General features: G+C 34.5%; 1 protein-coding gene and 1 long non-coding RNA gene across 3 annotated transcripts in view; one reads left to right on the forward strand and one right to left on the reverse strand.

Moving 5' to 3' along the window:
• Positions 1-234: 234 nt before the first annotated feature.
• On the forward strand, positions 235-19,088 carry LOC147833648 (uncharacterized). Its single transcript, XR_015509377.1, has 3 exons — positions 235-350; positions 11,394-11,484; positions 18,952-19,088. It is a non-coding gene; the product is annotated as an uncharacterized LOC147833648 (long non-coding RNA).
• The window catches only part of sytl2b (synaptotagmin-like 2b), a 28,157-nt gene continuing 17,241 nt past the window's right edge, over positions 8,227-19,142 (reverse strand). Inside the window, exons 11-19 of one of the 2 annotated variants that reach the window (XM_087284025.1) lie at positions 18,940-19,034; positions 16,509-16,622; positions 15,616-15,785; positions 14,754-14,856; positions 13,016-13,177; positions 11,941-12,034; positions 11,714-11,813; positions 11,420-11,625; positions 8,227-9,053 (exon numbers count right to left, since the gene is read on the reverse strand). In XM_087284025.1, the coding sequence (XP_087140151.1) occupies positions 8,905-9,053; positions 11,420-11,625; positions 11,714-11,813; positions 11,941-12,034; positions 13,016-13,177; positions 14,754-14,856; positions 15,616-15,785; positions 16,509-16,622; positions 18,940-19,034 (1,193 nt within the window). In that variant the 3' untranslated portion in view covers positions 8,227-8,904. Of the gene's footprint in view, positions 9,054-11,419; positions 11,626-11,713; positions 11,814-11,940; positions 12,035-13,015; positions 13,178-14,753; positions 14,857-15,615; positions 15,786-16,508; positions 16,623-16,973; positions 17,411-18,766; positions 19,035-19,142 lie in introns of those variants that run through there. The other variant, XR_015509352.1, reaches the window with a different exon arrangement.

Here is a 19,142-nt window from a genome sequence, read left to right on the forward strand (position 1 = left end):
AAAGTTGTTTTGTTATAGTTTCGACTGTCTTACGAAAATCAATCAGGAATTCATACTGTAGCCCAAACTATGGAAATGGGTGACTGGCAAAATGAAATGAGTGTATACTGATATCCAAACTGAGATAAAGTAGAAGAACAGAACAGAAAGATAAAACGGAATCCATTTATAAAATTAAATCTAAGAAAATATTTTGTGTGTGCTTACAATAAAGCAAAAAGAACTAAGGTATGGACTCATTAGGCTTCCGTACTAAACACCTGCGAGTCGCAACAGAAAATCACGCAGGTGTGTGAAGATGCAAGAAAACTAGTTTCTGAAGGAGACGTATAGACACAGTGACGATTCAGGTAGGAGGATGTTTTACGGTATTTACCCATTCAATGAGAACGAGCGATGCATGAATTGTTTAAGACTTAAATTAGACCATATTAAATCCATTTGTGTCCGTAACCTTTGATGAGACGCATGAGGCAAATGAATTCTAAATGTCCTAACAATGTGTTTCCGAAGCTCTTGTTAACATCATATATAATAACTATTATATTATTAAGTATTGAGAGTAACATTATTTTAAAAATATAATTTTTCATGGTTACATAAATTTCTGAATGACATTAAATTTGCTGTTAATATCACATAAGTTGCTTTTATTCAAACCTTTATTGTTTTCATTTCTTTATTGTTAATGTTGAGTTTCCTCCTAAAATTTCCTCATTGGATGATACTGAGATTGATTATGTTTACTGCTACAAATATCTTGGAATGTGGAGATGGTAAACTGTCATTTGAAACTCACATAAGTGAATTGATCAAAGAGGTTAAAGCCTGTATTGGTTTTCTTAACAGAAACAAATCTTCTCTTACGCACTCTTTAAAGCAGCATTTGGTCAAATTTACAGAATTTTGTATTATGGGGATTTAATTTTTTGATTAGCTTCAAACTCTCTTTTACAAACTGGATGTGATTTATCTTGTAGCAATTCGTTTTGTTACTGGTGCGCTGTTTAATACTCATCACTGTCAATTGTATTCTTTCTTGAATTGGCCTTCTCTTCAATCACGTCGACTAATTCATTGGTTTCTGTTTATTTACAGAACTCTTATTGGGAAAACTCCACTATATTTACTGTCACTTCTTTACATTCAGAAAACATGTCGAAATATGCGCTCTAGTAGTTTTATTAACCTTTGCATACCCCAAGTTCGCACTTCATTTGTTCGCTACTCTTTTTTTTTGGAAGCATCTGCAGCAGACCTTAAAGCTCAACACTTTTATTCCACTATCATCCTTTAAAAATTCAATCCAATTAATATTACAAAATGACTGTGCTTGTTCTTAGTTTTCCTTGGTTTTGTATGTTATTATCTGCATCTGTGTAATTGTTTTATGTTGCCTCTTGGCGAGGTTGTCATTGTAAATGAGAACTGGTTCTCAATCGACTTTCCTGGTTAAAAAAGGTTATTCAGGTTTATAAGTGTTTCTATTTCTAAAGGATATATTTATTAAAAAATAATCAAAATTTCTTTTGTAAAAATGTATGATTTGTGCACGCCCCTAAGTTTGACTTATTAATACCCATCACAATCATTTGTTTTATGTATAAATTATGTACTTTTGCTTTAAATCACATTACAAAAAACAAGTGACATCATATAGGCCCTGCAAAGCCCAAGAATAAAAGGAGGAAAGTACCAAAATCTTTTTTACATTTTTGTTGCAAAGGTACAGTTGAAGTCAGAATTATTAGCTCACCTTTGATTTTTTTTTTTCTTTTTTCCCAATATTTCCCAAATGATGTTTAACAGAGCAAGAACATTTTCACAGTATGTTTGATAATATTTTTTCTTCTGGAGAAAGTCATCTTTGTTTTATTTCGGGAAGAATAGAAGCAGTTTTTACATTTAAAAAAAACATTTTAAGGACAAAATTATAAGCCCCTTTAAGCTATTTTTTTTTCAATTGTTTACAGAACAAACCATCGTTGTAAAATAACTTGCCTAATTACCCTATCCTGCCTAGTTAACCTAATTAACCTAGTTATGCCTTTAAATGTCACTTTAAGCTGTATAGAAGTGTCTTGAAAAATATCTAGTCAAATATTATTAACTGTCATCATGGCAAAGATAAAATAAATCAGTTATTAGAAATGAATTATTAAAACTATTGTGTTTAGAAATGTGTTGAAAAAAATCTTCTGTCTGTTAAACAAAAATTGAGGGGAAAAAGTAAACAGGGGGGCTAATAATTCTGACTTTAACTGTACATCAAGCTCATGTGAAATAGATAGGGTATAACATTGAAGAGCAAATTTTAGATGGAATGAATGATTGCTAAGTGTGGAACTTAAACACTTGGTTTATTTTACATTTTGGCTAATAAATATACATTTCTGGCCTGAACCCATCCAGGCTAAATCCGTTTATTCATTCATCAATTTCCCTTTGGCTTAGTCCCTTATTTATTAGGGGCCGCCATAGTGGAATGAACTGCCAACTATTCCAGCATATGTTTTAAATAGCGGATGCCCTTCCAGCTGCAACCCAGTCCTAGGAATCACTCATACACTCTTCCGTTCACACATGACTACACTACGGACAATTTCGCTTTTAGCCACCTAGAGGAAAACTTCGCGAACATGGAGAGAAATTGCAAACTTCACACAGAAATGCCAACTGACCCAGCTGAGACACAAACCAGCAACCTTTTTGCTGTGAGGCGAAGGCACTACCCACTGCGCCACTATAGGGACCTTATAAATACTTTATTATACTTTAGTTTACTAAAGTTAACTGTGACATTGTAGCGTAATATTTCTAGTTAATAGTTATAACAGTTATAGAAAACTTGGTACAGTATTGTCAGTTGTTTATTTTATTTATTGTATATTACCACAGAGACTACACATTTACCAAAAAAAAAAGATCAAGTAATTTACTATTATTCTTTCATGTGGGGCACATTTGTCAAATAGAATTCATATAACGCTTTTGTAAGTAGTCATATAATCATGATAATATATTATTAATGAATATTTTTTATATCTATTTTACAAATGACACTGAACCTATCACACTTGCACTCTTTTCGTAAAAATAAAATTCAATCAGTCGTTTAAAAATAAGGCCATGCATTTAAATATGAACAAAACCTGGACTGGTTCTCTTTTTAGGATCTAACATTATTATAATCTGAACTGTGTACATACTGTTTTGAATCCAATTGACACATTTTGACTTTGTCTCGAAAACAATGAATGTGGGTCAAGAGGGCAGACATACGGATGCCACTATTGTGTATATTGTTTGATGCAATATCTGTGTATAAAATCTGTCTTTTTCTCCCAAGCGTACTTACATTGTGCTTACTGAAAGACTATATAGGGAACTTGTTGCTGTTCATCTAGTCTTTTGAGACTAAAAAAAATATTTTGCCAGCTACACTGTATGAACATGATCAGATAGCTCTGTTTTTCTTTGTTCAGTGAACATGACCCTGCCTCACCTCAACCTCCTCCAGAGCCTCGTCTCGTCTCTTTGCACCACATTTCAACTGAAGTGCATTGTATCGTATACATGGTCAGAACACTTTTTTGACATTCGCCATTTGTACGAATCCAGGTGGGGTTCACAATTTATTTTCTCCAAATTTATTTAACACTTTCTTGTTCACATGATTTCATTTCCTGATTATAATGAGGATGTTTTCATTTTTGTTTTTCCCTAAAAGAATATAAGTGACAACATGTCTCATGGTTAGGGCACATTGTAAGGTTATCGTATGACAGATCAAAATGTTATCCTAGTAATAGTAGTGGTTGGCACTGTTGCAAGAAGGTCACTGGTTTGAGACTCGGCTTGGCCAATTGGCATTTCTGTGTGGAGTTTGCATGTTCTCCTCGTGTTTGCATGGGTTTCCTCCAAGTGCTCCAGTTTCCCCCGGTCCAAAGACATGCAGTATATGTGAATTAGATGGACTAAATTGACCGCAGTGTAGGTGTGTGTGTGAATGCGAGAGTGTATGGGTGTTTCCCAGTACTGGGTTGCGGCTGGAAGGGCATCTGCTGCATAAAACGTATGCTGGAATAGTTGGTGCTTCATTCCACTGTGGCAACCCCTGATGAAATGGGACTAGGCTAAAGCAAAATGAATAAATGAATGAATAAGTGAATAATTGTGGAGCTTGACGTTAAACATATTGCAAACACGACCTCGTGCCTGTGACATTCCTGTTAGCAATGCTACACAGTTCAAAACAACATTGTCAAACGGATGAAGGCATCCATTTAAACATTCAGAAAACAATATGGGGTTAAATAGAAGAAGAAACTCAATCAGATATTCAGAACTGTACATTAGGAAAGCATTAAAAAATGAAATGCTAAATAATCCTGTAAACATACTCGTACAGCCAGCCCAGATCAAATCTAAACCGAATGTGGCCCACAGCTGCGGGCTCTGCGAGAGTAGTCCACAGTAGTGAACAGCCCACACTAATCCCATGAAGGCCTGGTGTAGGCTATCCCATTCGGGTGCAGACGGGCAGCGAGCACAAGACCTTTGTGAATTTGTTCAATGGCTAAACTTTGGCCTATTAGTTTTGGCCCGGTTTGGGCAGACCTCACCTAGCCCCCAGGAAGCCCTTACTAGACACACTGACCCTGGACAGGCAGGCACTGCGTGGGCCTTGTCAGGGCTTCATGTGGGCTAGGTGAGGGCTGCCCATGCAGTGACTATTGAGAGCTTCCTGTGTGCTAAGTGACGGCTTCCCATATGGAGCCAAATTTATGCCAGTGAGCAAACTCTCAAACTCTGTTTTTCTTTTTATACAGGAAATAGAATGGAGATTAAAATAATAGCAGGTTTGTCTAATTTTAAATAAGCACTAAAAACTCTAAAGTAGACATTAAATATATTAAATATTTTCCCACTATATAGTATATACAGCAAGTTTTGTTGTGCTACTTTGTGTGGAAATGTGTAAACTATAGGCATGGGCTGGTATAAGATTCTGATGGTACAGTATGATAACCTTGAATAAAAAAATCATGGTTTCACGGTATCATGGTATTGTGCTCACTACTCTAAAATATATTCTTTTAAAATTTCTTGGTAAAAAACAAAAGCCTTTTTTCTCCTTTGAAAACAATATATATATATATATTTTTTAAAGATTTGTAACAGTTTGAAACAGTAAACATGTCAGGCTAAATAATTCAAAAGATAACTTGACTTCTGCTGTCTTCATTTGTTTCAAATACACAGATTTCTTTACAATGTATAATGGCATCTTTGAATATATATATATATATATATATATATATATATATATATATATATATATATATATATATATATATATATATTTTTTTTTTTTTTTCTGCTGGAGATACTGTTGTCCTAAAAAACAAAAAAACAAAAAAAAATGTAAAAAAAAAAAAATCTTACATCGTTAGGAATGGCATTACAGAACTTTTTGGCGCTTTTAAAACTTTGACTTTTCCAAACTGTGGTATACCTTGAAATGGTTATCACCCCATGCCTAGTGTAAACCATTTATGGGTATTACAGATAACCTTGCATTAGTTTCTGCCCCACTCACCCCTAATACAAAGAGTATCAGCACCACCATGAGGTTGTATGGTGAATAACTGTTTAAAGTAGCAGTTAGTGGATAAAATATGAAGCTTTGGTTTTTCAAAGCAAGCTGTTTGTGGACTGTAGAATTATGCGATTACATCTTTAATGTAATAAGTGATTAGCTGAAGAAATTTTAAAAAGTGAGTAAAGCCCTTGCCTTTAAAGGCAAAGGCAATTGGACTTTTAAAAGTAATCACTTTAAAACAACAGAACAATTCCATGCAAATGTCAACCTTGCCATGAAGAGAATTAAGTTTTCACCAAAATACGGAAACCGTTTCTAAGTTTGTGTATTTTACAGTACTTTAGTAATACTCAAAAATGTCTCAGTCAATGTTTCCAAACACTTATATTTGATTTATTAAAGTCACACAAGTGGCAGTTTCACATCTTTCACAAACCCCAAGCGCAGAGATGTCCATAACGACACATATATAAATGCAAAAATATTAAATTAACCCATGTTTATTTTACTCATTGAAAGTACAAAACATGTTTACAGATTGATGTTTTTCTGATCACATAACTCTGTCATTAGTTGTTTTGGAAAATATGAACAGATGTTTTAATGTTAACATATACATTCTATGTTTTGAGTTTTTACTGCTAATGTCACATCCATAACACTGAAATTGCTCTACACCTTTTAATAGTAAATTCAAGTACATAACAGAGCTGCACGATTTGGAGCAATTTTTTTTATTTTTTTTATTGTGATTTATCTGATCAAACAATGCGATTTACTAATGATTCATAAAAGAGCTACAGGTTTAATGTGGTGGTTTTAACACCAGCTGCACTGTGCTACGGTTTATTTAAAACTTCTTAAACATTGTTGTCTTTTTTCCAATAAAAACGTCAGTTGTCATGAGAGATTAGGATAATAACTACAATATTTCAAATTCATTCATTTTCTTGTCAGCTTAGTCCCTTTATTAATCCAGGGTCGCCACAGCGGAATCAACCGCCAACTTATCCAGCAAGTTTTTATGCAGCGGATGCTCTTCCAGCCACAACACATCTCTGGGAAACACACACACACACACACACACACACACACACACACTTTAGCCTACCCAATTCACCTGTACCGCATGTCTTTAGACTGTAGAGGAAACCAGAGCACCCGGAGGAAACCCACGCGAAGGCAGGGAGAACATGCAAACTCCACACAGAAACGCCAACTGAGCCGAGGTTCGAACCAGCGACCTTCTTGCTGTGCGGCAACAGCACTACCTACTGCGCCACTGCCTCACCCCTATTTCAAATTCAATTATATATAAAATCTCATACATGACGATATATAAAACCTGTACATTTAGATTGTTACTTTTTTTTACACGGTTTAGGATAGTTCATATCAGAACTTTCAAAAACGATATGCTTTTTGTTACCATATTTGATAGCCCATTGAAATCGCAGCTTTTGTGATTTGAAAATTACTACCTTTCAAATCGTGATTTTGGTTTTAAAACGATTAATCGTGCAGGCCTAGTATTTATACAAGTTTGTACGAGTTTTGGTGTGCAATGTTTCAAATATATTTTGTGACAATAAAATATCAAAATATGAATGAAAAAAAATGTTTCATAGGGTGACACGGTGGCTCAGAGGTTAGCGCTGTCGCCTCACAGCAAGAAGGTCGCTGGTTCAAGTCCCGGCTGGGCCTGTTGGCATTTTTGTGTGGAGTTTACATGTTCTCCTCGTGTTCTCAAGGTTTTCCTCTGGGTGCTACGGTTTCCCCCATGGTCCAAAGACATGCAGTATAGGTGAATTCAATAAACTAAATTGGCCGTTTGTACGAGTATGTGTGTGTGAATGAGTATGTATGGTTATTTTCCAGAATTGGGTTGCAGCTTGAGGGGCATCCGTTGCGAAAAACATATGCTGGAGTAGTTGGTGGTTCATTCCGCTATGGTGACCTCTGAAAAAGAGACTAAGCCAAAGAAAAATGAATGAATGAATGAATGCTCCACAGTAATATTTTTATGTAAAAATTAAACATACTTGCATATAAATTACATATATACATAATTATTCTGACCTGTATTTATTAAAACATAAAAAGAATATGAAGTCCTACTAAATGTATTATATTTTATCAACTGCTGACATACAAGTGGTTTCTCAAGCGAAAAAAAGTGCAAAGATTTTAAATAGAATGGCTAATATACGGGAGAAACTACTCTCTCTCCACTAGGTGGTGCAAGTCATCATGAGTTTCACAATTGTTTTGGCTCTAAAAAATGTGTCTGTATTTTTTATAAACTTTGTGTGTGTATATATATATATATATATATATATATATATATATATATATATATATATATATATATATATATATATATATGTATGTATGTGTGTGTGTGTGTGTGTGTGTTTATATATATATATATATATATATATATATATATATATATATATATATATATATATATATATATATATAAACGTGTGTGTGTGTGTGTGTGTGTGTGTGTGTATATATATATATATATATATATATATATAGTCAAAAGTCAAAATTTGTCACCATAATGTATGTAAAACACTGTACCTTTGATCTAACAACAGATAAATAACCACTTCAGGAAAACGTTTTCTTTTTATTTACTACAGTATTTTTTGTATCTCTGGTTTATCAGATGTCGGAGTTTTATTATTAGTACAGACGTATTTCACAAATCAAGCATTCACTGTCAACTTTGTACATCATTGACAACAAGTCTATGCAATACACACATTCTGTAATCTGTCCTGTATTATTATTATTTTTTTTGCATGGCTTAGAATTTTTGCCTTTTGATTCACTAATACCATTCTTAAACATGTTCGACATTAACAAAAAAAGGGGAGGTTTTAACTATAGCAGATATACAGTTGAAAATCTTTAGTTTCAGTATATGTTATCTTTTCAGGCATTCTCATTGGCTACATCTTTTAGCAACCTCATTAAAAGTAGATTATATTAAGAAAAATAATGTCTCAACACACATGTTCAGAAACTGCATTTAGCTTAATTAATGCACATTATTTGAATATGTCTGTCACTATTTTGTCAAATGAGCTCCGATGTAAGTAGTGTTGATCAGTCTGTCAAGAGAAAGTTTGAATAAAATCCAGCTATAGAAGAATGTCCACATATCGAAAACCCATCTCAGGTGTAATTTGGGTTAGAAAATGTCTTTTTAATGTAACAAAACTCTGTTATACTATAAATTATAACAAATGCAAGATATATGTGGACAAAGCTCCTTTTAAATCTCATTTCCAGGTGTTTTTGGCCGCTGTTATCATCCTCAGCGGTAAAATGTCTTCCACCCATTCATTAGGAGAATTCATCATTCTCCTCCATAATGCGACTTCCTCTGTTGTTGAGTCCATCCAGTCCACCTGTACTCCGTAACTCCGGCCTGTACAACAAGATTGACTCGTCAATCACAAAATTACTTGTATAAATAAGCAGTTTATATGTGGTTTATTGACATGACATTGCATTTTCACTGTGACAGATGACAAAATGAATACAATTAGTATTGCCATCATTTAAAAGGCTGTAATTGAAAACATTTCTTTGTCCTCCATGGACCTTTTGTTATAAAAACGGTTATTACATTTTAAGTTTTTTTATTTGTTTATTTATTTTTCCTTTTTGAGCCAATTCTCAAAACTGTGCTATGGTCTGACTGTCTTGAGCATAGTTCGATAAATTACAACTCTTAAAATTAAAAATAAAATCGTAAAATCAATAATAAATACCTCAGGCCTAATTTTACAATAGAATATATTTATTTTTAGGAATATATATCTAAAAACAGGAACTTGATACATTTTGTCACTGAAATCCATGTCCTCTGTTTTGCCACTGTAGGCAAATTTTTAATTGAACAATTCCACTGAAAACTTTAGTAGGGTGTCAATAGGGTTTTAAAACATAAACCCTGCTGAAAAAAACATCTTAAACCAGTCTAAACTGGTTTAAGGCTGGTCATTTCCCAGCCTGACCAACTAAAACTAGGCTAAAAATGGTTGAAAACCAGCCTGGAAATGGCAAAAGCCTCTCTCTTAAACTGGGCTGGTCAACCAGCTAAACCAGCTAACCAGTCTAGGCTGGTTTAAGCTGTTTTTTTCAGCAGGGAAGTAATTGATAAATCAATTTAGAGAGATTTAAGAACCTTAAAAAGTCTTAAAATTCTATTTTACAAGGTATTCAATTTTGTATCAGTATGCTAAAGTTTGCCTGAATTTAATCTGTGAATATTGGGATGCTGTGTAGTTCTTGAAATCTAAAAAATCCTGCTAGATTTGACATTGCGCTGCTTTGTTTACTGCAGTAAGCAGGGAAACGCCGCTATTAGCATATAGCCACCTGCTGCATTAGCATATGTATTCAGTATCTGAATAATGTTTTAGTTCAGCATTAGTTTCACACAATCAGCATTTAATAAATATGCTGTAAGTCAAAATGTCACCATTGTTACCTGGTGAAACCTAAAGTGCAATGAGGTCTTCCTGTATATACCCTGTTTAATTAGTTGAAGGATCCCATTTAAAGGTCCCATGAAATTAAAATAAAGTTTTTTAGATATTAGAATCATTATTGTTGGTTTTAAGGATTTCTATAAGCTAGTGTGATCCATAACAGTGACATAATCTGTGTTTAGAAAATATAAAACTGATATTAACATGTAAAGCTTGTAGTTTGTCACTTCTGCCTAAATGGATCAATGGTTTTATTCACGTCACCTCATACTTCATTTTCTCATCAAATCATAACCAATCAAATGCTCTCTAGTATCTGACATGCCCCATCCCCTTTTGCTCATGTAGCGGAACGGGCGTAGCTATCGAGCGTACATGTTGGATAACTTAATTTATTTTGGATGGTGAAAGCGAAATTCTCCTACGAGAGTGATTATAGTGCCTCTCAATGGTGAATGCGGTTATATTCATGGCAGGTATTATTTGACAGTTTGGTCATTTTATTTCACTGATTTGGCAACCATTAAACATCATCAGGGAAACGTTTGAATTTCCACTTAGTAAAAAAACATTAGTGTTCCATTTAGGACGACACTACATACATATACTATCCTGTAGAGTGTGTAAGTGCACAAGTACATAGTACATGACTGCATAGTGTGCCGTTTGGGACGCAGGTTATGTCCCACCCTCATGTTTCGGTTGACATTACGTCAAACATCGAATAAAAATGCATAGTTTAAAGCACTTAACCAGACCTTTAAGATCCTTTGACTAAATGAAGTCAATGATGTGCATGTTAAGTTTTTGTCTCAGAATGTTTTACATATTTAACTTTTTAGTAACCACTGTAAAATTAAATTTTGTTGTCTTTTGACATGACACCCCTATTTATTGAAAATGTCCAATAAGTCCCACAAGTTATGGGAAAAAAAATACTATACATGATTCATATAAAATAAATAGCACTATATGAAGATAAGTGTCCAACAATGAAGATAAATTGCTCTCAAGCTATTTGTATATTATTAATGAGTTATCAGTAATGATTATTTATAAGTTTTGTATTAATTTTTACAGTCACACCATACTATGTATTAAAAGTACAGTTAAAAAAAGAAATAAAAAAAAAACTGGAAAAGAATTGATAAAGTTAGTGACTTGTGTTGTTTTACATTTTGTCAAACATCAGATTTCAAACTACGCATATATGTGTTTTACCAAAAAAATTACTGCCTATTTGTCAACTATCCATGTGTTTTTCTGAACAGATGAAGACCCTAACACTGGACTGCACCTGTGCCCATGCCGAGTCTCAGGCCTCCGAGTGAGTGACTGGCTAGACGATCCCGGTCCCAAACGGTAAGTTCCACACAGGCCTCTTTCAGGTCCTCTGCCCTGAAGCCATCATAAACCATAGTGTGATTAAATATCGGATTGGTTGTCCTCTTCAGCACCCGAGTCTTCTGGCGGCTCTTTTTGCTGGTGTCGGGGAGTACAAAACTGTGCAAAATAAACAATTATTTAGTGAGCTGTTTAACAAGAAACACAATACAATCATAATGTAACACAATGTTGTTTTCATTATTACCATTTTACATAGGGGTCAATAGTTGGGCTTCTGATAAGAGGGAGATTCTTGCAATCTTTGACCCAGATATGCACTTCGCCAGAGCCAGGGACGTTCTTTGCTGTTTCAAAAGAAAAGTTCACACAGATCAACTGACAGATCTTTGATGTTTGGCTTTATCTGTAACCTAATCTTTCAGTATATATGTCAACTGTACTGTAAGTGACTGTAAAAGGGTGTAGACTTACAGTGGGAGATCTGAGGCAGGAAACGTATGGCCAATCTCATCTGGCCTTTTAAGTCTGATGGTTGGAGGCTGTTTGTGGTCTGAATAAAGAGGTTCTGGAATCAAAACAAAATGGCTTATTGGAATAATCAAACCAAAAATGAAAATCATAGCTGAAAATCATGGCAAGTCTACAGATAATTTCAGTTGGACTGACAGATTTATTGATGTCCTGGTAAATTCCAGCCTTTACTGGAGTTGTTTAAAGGCACAGTATGTAATTTCCGCCACTAGAGGGAGTGTATTCACAACAAACAAAGGTGTAGTTTGCAGAGTGTGGAATCATGGGGGTTGTGGTCTTCATTACATCCTACAGCACTTCATGGATGAGCTAAATTATTCAAAACTAAACCACTTTGGGTTCTTGGAGTAAAAAAGCAGCCCTGTTTTACATACAGTATTAATATTTTATAGGGCTCTGTGTAGTCTATTAAAATGCATGACATATTCAAGTGTCTTTGGTGTTTCCCTGTTTTCTGTAAAACTAAACTGGACATTGAAGGTGTATGATGCTCAGTAGCATGACAACTTAGAACATATTCTGTGTCACTAGTTAAAATTGCACTTTTTTTCTATATTTGAACATTCGTCAAAATATTTGGGACAATTTAAGTACGTAAGTCAGCAAAATATAAAACACTGTTTTGGGTTTTGTGTATTTTAATGAAAAACAATCTTACATATTGTGCCTTTAAGCCATGTATAATCTTTCTTTCTCCACATAAAGTCAATAATGAGAGACACTTTACTTGTATTATTACATATTTGTGTCTTGTCTGCATAAATAGACTAAACATTATCCCCCCCAAACATAACTGTTATTTAAATGTTTGAGTTTGCAAATCAGGAAGTAGCATTACAGTTATGGCAGGTTTAAACTATATAATATTTCTTTCTCAAATAATTCTGTCATATGCAATTTTGACTACTATATTCTACAATGGACAACAATCACTGTCAGATCAAGCAATCAGTTTGGAAATGTTATGCATCACAAGTGCCATAAAATAGAAATTATAAACAAATCAATACTGTACCCTTGGTTTAAGGGGCAAAAGCTTCCTCTCTGTGTCATTAAAATCCCACGTAGAGAGGTCAAGTTCTATCTCACCCAGGAAGCTGTTACGACCAAACATGTCATTGTGCCACGCTGAAAGGTTGAGAACCTGGGATGTCAGATACTCCATGCGGACTCTGTACTGTATGCATTAAATGGTAAAATGAGATTATTACAAACTTTTCATGATCGATATAGCTACAATAGTCATATTTATTCATCAAGTGAACATTTCTCAGGTTACGTATTAAAGCTTAGTATTCCACCATTATAGCAAAGGCTGAAAGTACACTATACATACAGTATAGGGCTTTTTACATTTATTTTCACATTTCACACTGTTCATAAATTGCCAAGTAAGTTTAGGTGGTGATAATAAACTGTCAATTTAAATCACTTTGGCCAGTCCAATCCCATAGAGCCACAAGGCCACAATAATGTAATGCAAGTGACATGACAACCCACTGAGCGGTAACATTTGATTGCGACATTGTCATCTATACTGAGTAACGATATGGATCGAAACGAAAAGAAGAAATGGAAGAGAAAGCATGCAGCAGCGTCATTGTCACAAAGTATTGAACATATGTTAAAAAGACTGCCAAACAGTTAAGGCTAATGTTACTTACTTCCTAAAAGATGAGAATATGTTGCTACCATGAGGTTCTAGACTAACTGGCCACTAACTTAGCCAGGACGTCCAGCATATTAGACATTATTGATTTGTCCCATGACCTCCCATTCCCTATTTTTGCCTTAATTTTTTTTTAATAACTCCAATGGAGGCTTTAATACCAAGCAGAGTCCTCAGCCGTCAGCTGGTCACTTCACAGCAAAAGGCGCTAATCCTGTCACGTCTGTGTTTGTGAGGCTGTTTACATTGGTAACTTCATTCGTTTTATTCGGATATAAATCAGATCGCTCTGACAACTTGGTCTGGTGGTCTGGGACGCATTCCAGATGAAACAGGACGGGTCTATTTATTAGTTTTAAAACAAAATTAATTTAAATAAAATAAATTCTGACCTTGAGAAATTCTGAGTCAAGCACAGGTAAAGTGCAAACTTATTTTAAAACACATTTTTTAAGCATAAAACACGTGTTAACGAACAAAAAGCCTAAGTAAGAGTTTTGCATGCCATGTAATATAAAAATATTTGAATAATAATGTGTGTTTAATTATAAATCACCTATTAAATATTTAAGCATGTGGTACTGTGATGAACAACCACTAATACAATCTGAATATGTTTAAAAAGCACTCTAAAACTTTAATTGTTATCAATATTGTGCATAATAATTATCACAGCATATTGCATTATTGAATTTCACCATATATCTACCTCTTGGGGAAGTTGTATGTGGTGGAAGTAAAATGTGCACATGATCTTAGTAAGCCATTTGACAAAACACTCATTAGTTTGGTACTTTAAAAAGCATGCACATGATTCTAGAGGACAAGCTAATCCAGCACAAAATATTTAATAAAATATCACCAAAATGCTGTTTTTAAACTGCTTAATCAAGTATAAAATGTGGGGGAAAACATGCAAAAAAGGTCCACTTTTAGAGAAAAAGAACCCCCTTTCACTAGGCTGGCTGTGGGCCTGGTTCCATTACCTGGTGTTAAAGGTAGGGGTTTAGAACGATCACAACCCGGGATTTTGCACAGTGTGAAAAAATAAATAGAAAACTTATTCCGTCAGTGGTTTCCTTACCCTAAGAATCTCATTGTATGTAGGATTCAGTGTTTTCTTCTTCACTGCAGTTTTTCTTTTTCCCAAATTAGCAGGATCAGGTATGAGGTAACTCTTCACATACCTACAAAACAAAGCACTTTGCAAAAATGCTGGTGGAAGAAGTATACAAATCAGGCACTGGAGTAAAAGTAGAGATACTCCAATAAATTATTACTCTAATAGAAGCATAACGTTCTCCTTTTCAATATTACTTTCACACAAAAAGTATAGGATTTTTTAATTGACTTAAAGTAAAATTACTTACTGATGAATGTTTATTTTGCACACATTCAAACACTGACCTAAGATCAATTTGTAAAATAAGTAAATCTTTCACCTGAGACTCATTCTGAATGGATCACTTGAATCAGTGTATTGTTGACTTCTGAACAAATGTCAGTTCACTTCACAAATTAATTAATAAACAAAAAGCAATTTGTGAACTGATTTAACAGGTAAATGGATGAAGTTATGATTGTTCACAAATTAAACATCATTATCTCATCTCTCATCTTCAATTACTATGCTTAATAATAGCTTTTTATTCAGCTACATTTTAGAAACTGAAAGACACTATTTAATTTTGGATTGTAGTGAAGTAAAAGTGTCCTAGAATTAAATATACTCTGATAAAAATATGTACTTTAGTACAGTAGTAAAATCCGCTGCATAAAACATATGCTGGATACGTTGGCAGTTTATTCCACTGTGGTGACCCCAGATTAATGAAGGGACTAAGCCGAAAGGAAAATGAATGATTGAATGAATGAATGAATGAGTTCAGTAATGAATTAAAAATACTGTCCACGACAGGTGGGTGGTAGTTAGTTTTAAGTCTTACGGATCAGATCTGTTCCTCTTTGCGTCCACCGCAGCCAGATTCTGGCACTGTACAACAAAGATGTGGAACTCCCGCAACTTGTGCACGTAGTTTAGTGAAAACTGGATGCTCCCTTGAACGTCGACACTGTTGTAGTCACTGGTGTACACACTCGCAACACTCCCGCTAACCTGAAAGTGATGAAAATACAGTATTGAACCACTCCCAGTACACCTGTGTGCTTAGTTGCGAACATTTCATCCGCGTAAGAAAAACATGCTTATCTTCAATCAAGATTAAATATAAGATCTCTCTACTTCTTTCCTCATTCAATATCCTGTATTACCATAAATTTGTCTGATTACGGAAATAAAATGTGAATGTTTGTGAATGTGAGTCATGATGATTTAAAAAGAGGTGAAACAGCTGACAGGTTATATTTGTACATGAGTATGAAGTGTAGACTATATAAGAACTACTCAACCGTGCTCATGGAGACCCACCCTGCATCCTTATATGTCTACTTCTATACTATATAGTAGGTAAAAACATTATTTCAGCCACGTTGTATGTCTAAAATCTCATTAAATGGGCACTTCACTATTCCATTGATGCCTAGAGAGAAGATGTGAATGGCAGCAAATCAGTTGGTTGAACACATGAACATATGCCAGACGTAGTAGTGTAATAATTTCTGTCATAAAAGCCTTATTATAAACCCATATTCATAAAAAAACTGATTCAACAGTCACAATGTAATGCACTTGTGTGTTTGGCTAGAGTTGAAGTGAACCTCTTCATAACATTGGATCCCCAGTAGTAGGGTTGACAACTGCTGTACTATTTTTTCTGATGGTATTTTGCATGGACTTGGTAAATAGTCACTATGTAACATATAGAGTATATGAACATACGGATGACAGAGATGTGGAGCCAGAGTAGTTGCTGAGGTTAGTGAACTGTCTGTTATTCCACTTTGGAACACTGCCACGAGAACTGCTCTCCGAGTCACTCTCTCCTCCATCACTCTAAAAAAAAAAAGGACTGTTTATTGTAAATCAACCCATTAACTGCCCCACCAAGAAAACAATGTTTGGATTGCATTTCTTAACCCCTAATGTTGTGAGTTAACACACTCAATGCATTTTTTATTAAACACATCTCATCATGTATAAACTATCAACCTCTACCAAATATGTTGGTTTACGGGAAAAGTACCAGAATTAACACATATACTTTGAAAAATCTAAATTATTTAAAAACATAATCAAAATAAAACATCTTTGAATGTTAAACCATCTTTATTTTTTGAACTATGCCATAAAATATTTAAGATTCTTATTTAACATGTTTTCTTGTTGTTGTTGTTTTTTTTTTTTACAAAAAACAAAACAAAATCAAGTGTAGTAGTGCACCAGGATTATGTTTGGTTGATTTCTTTTGTAAACCAACAATGCAGTGTCATTCTTTAAACGACTTTAACAGTCATTATTTAAAACAGTCAAAATATGGTCAACCATTTAGTAGAGAAGGCAGTTAAAAGATTAAGGGGCTTTTCACACTTGGTGCTTTCATGTGTTTTCTTTGAGTGGATAGTTGTCCGATTTGGAAGATGGTAGGTGTAAATGCCTTCTGAAAGCATTATAGACTAATGAAATATGAAAATGAAATATGAAAGCTCAAATCAGGTGGTCAAGGATGCATTCCAGATAAAACAGAAAAAAAAACATCCGAAACCACATAGGTACCTTTTTCTAGTTTTACTGAAAATTAGTACAAAGAACAAATGATTCTTTAGTCCAGTGTTTCTCAACCACTTTCCTGGACGACCACCAGCTCTGCACATTTTACATTGCTGCATCTCAATTCGCAAACTTATACTATGCCCTAAAAGTATGTAATTTTTTGTCAAGGAAAGTATACACTTTTGCGTGTGTAACAGAAGAGTATGCTAGCTTTGGGAGATACTAATTCCTCGTTAAAAGATTGTTATGTTGCTTAGTTATGAGCCCTGTCAATCATCAATATACACATCAATTACATTTCTGTCATATTTAATTTCCTACCTGATTGAAGAAGCAGCAGATAATCTGCCATTCATGAGTCTTTCCTGTAGAGAAATCTCCTCAGGTCTATGGATAATTATGCATTCAGACTTTAATGTCCAACAATGTCTTTGTATAAGGTCAGTATTGTTGTTGCAGATGAAATATAATTGAAACATGTTCCAGTTGGCCAGATATTAGGTACCTGAGGTGGAAATTCATTTTATATCCATTATAAAATATCTGTTCTTTTATTCTTACATGAATGTGCTGTTTAAGTTAGACCAAGTGTGACCACTTTAACATTTGTTTATCACCAGACAAGATCTGGATTAGTACATGGTGATTTAACAAGCTACATGTTCTGACGTGATGTAAGGCTGAAATGTAGATAGTCAAAAATGAAGTTGAGTACTGATGTAACTGTGATTCATCCTGTATGTCACTGATGACCTTGTGGGTATTAAAAACTAGATAAAGAGAGAACGCACTCTGTTTCTGTGTCTCACTCTCTGCAGAAACTGTCGTTGATGTATGATCGTGTGACCTTCTTTGCATAGAATTAAACTTTAAAAGACACTTTAGGTAAGACTTTGTCTTCTTTAGCACTGAGAGAGCCTCCTTAAAGAAAATTGCCACTACATGAACAGGCATACAAACATCTTTACTGAAGCCTCTCTACTTAATGGTTGGTCTCACACATATGCTTTGTTTGTAGTTTATTTACACTTTTCACCCAGTTTTGTAGTTCTAATGAAATTTACATCCAACACGCAATGTATTGTGGGCAATATCAGTGGTTAGAGTATGGATGGTTCTACACTTCTAATTTTTACCGGAAATAGTAAACCATAAACCATATATACTGTACCATGGCATACGCTTTTCAACATACTACGATTTAACATATACTAATTCTATTTTTGAATACTATTTAGGACGTATAGTATGCAAATTGGGATGCAGCACATGTCTCCTTCACCAAACACGCCTGATTCAGATCATCAGATTCAGCTCATTAGCAGACTGAAAGACCTGTGATGGGTGTGACCATAAAGGAGACATCCAAAACATGCAGTGCTGCTGGTCCTCCAGGAACGTGGTTCAGAAACACTGTTTTATTCAACCTATTTAAATTTGCATATAGCAAATAAAATTGATTTTATATACATTTAGTGGAGACGCATTTATACGGCCAAATGTAAATTAAACCACTTTCACAAATCAAACAGTAATCCGATCAGAGAAAATGCATGATGTGTCCAGATGTAAACAGGCCCAACATGACAAATCAACTAACTTCTTTTTCCAGGAATGAGGGCACTGATTTGCTGAGTTTCTTCATGTGCTCTGGATCTGCGGTGGAGAAGGAAGTCTGGAGATGTGTGCTAGAGGCTTAAATAAGAAAACAAGAGGGATTCATGTGCAAATCTGTTGCCAGATTACCAGAATAATGTCTTAAAATGTAACTAAAGCAGCATATAAACATATGAGAAGTTCAGT

This window comes from Danio rerio, chromosome 15 (genome assembly GCF_052040795.2).
Source record: "Danio rerio strain M-AB ecotype USA chromosome 15, GRCz13ab, whole genome shotgun sequence".
Classification (NCBI taxonomy): Eukaryota; Metazoa; Chordata; class Actinopteri; order Cypriniformes; family Danionidae; genus Danio; species Danio rerio.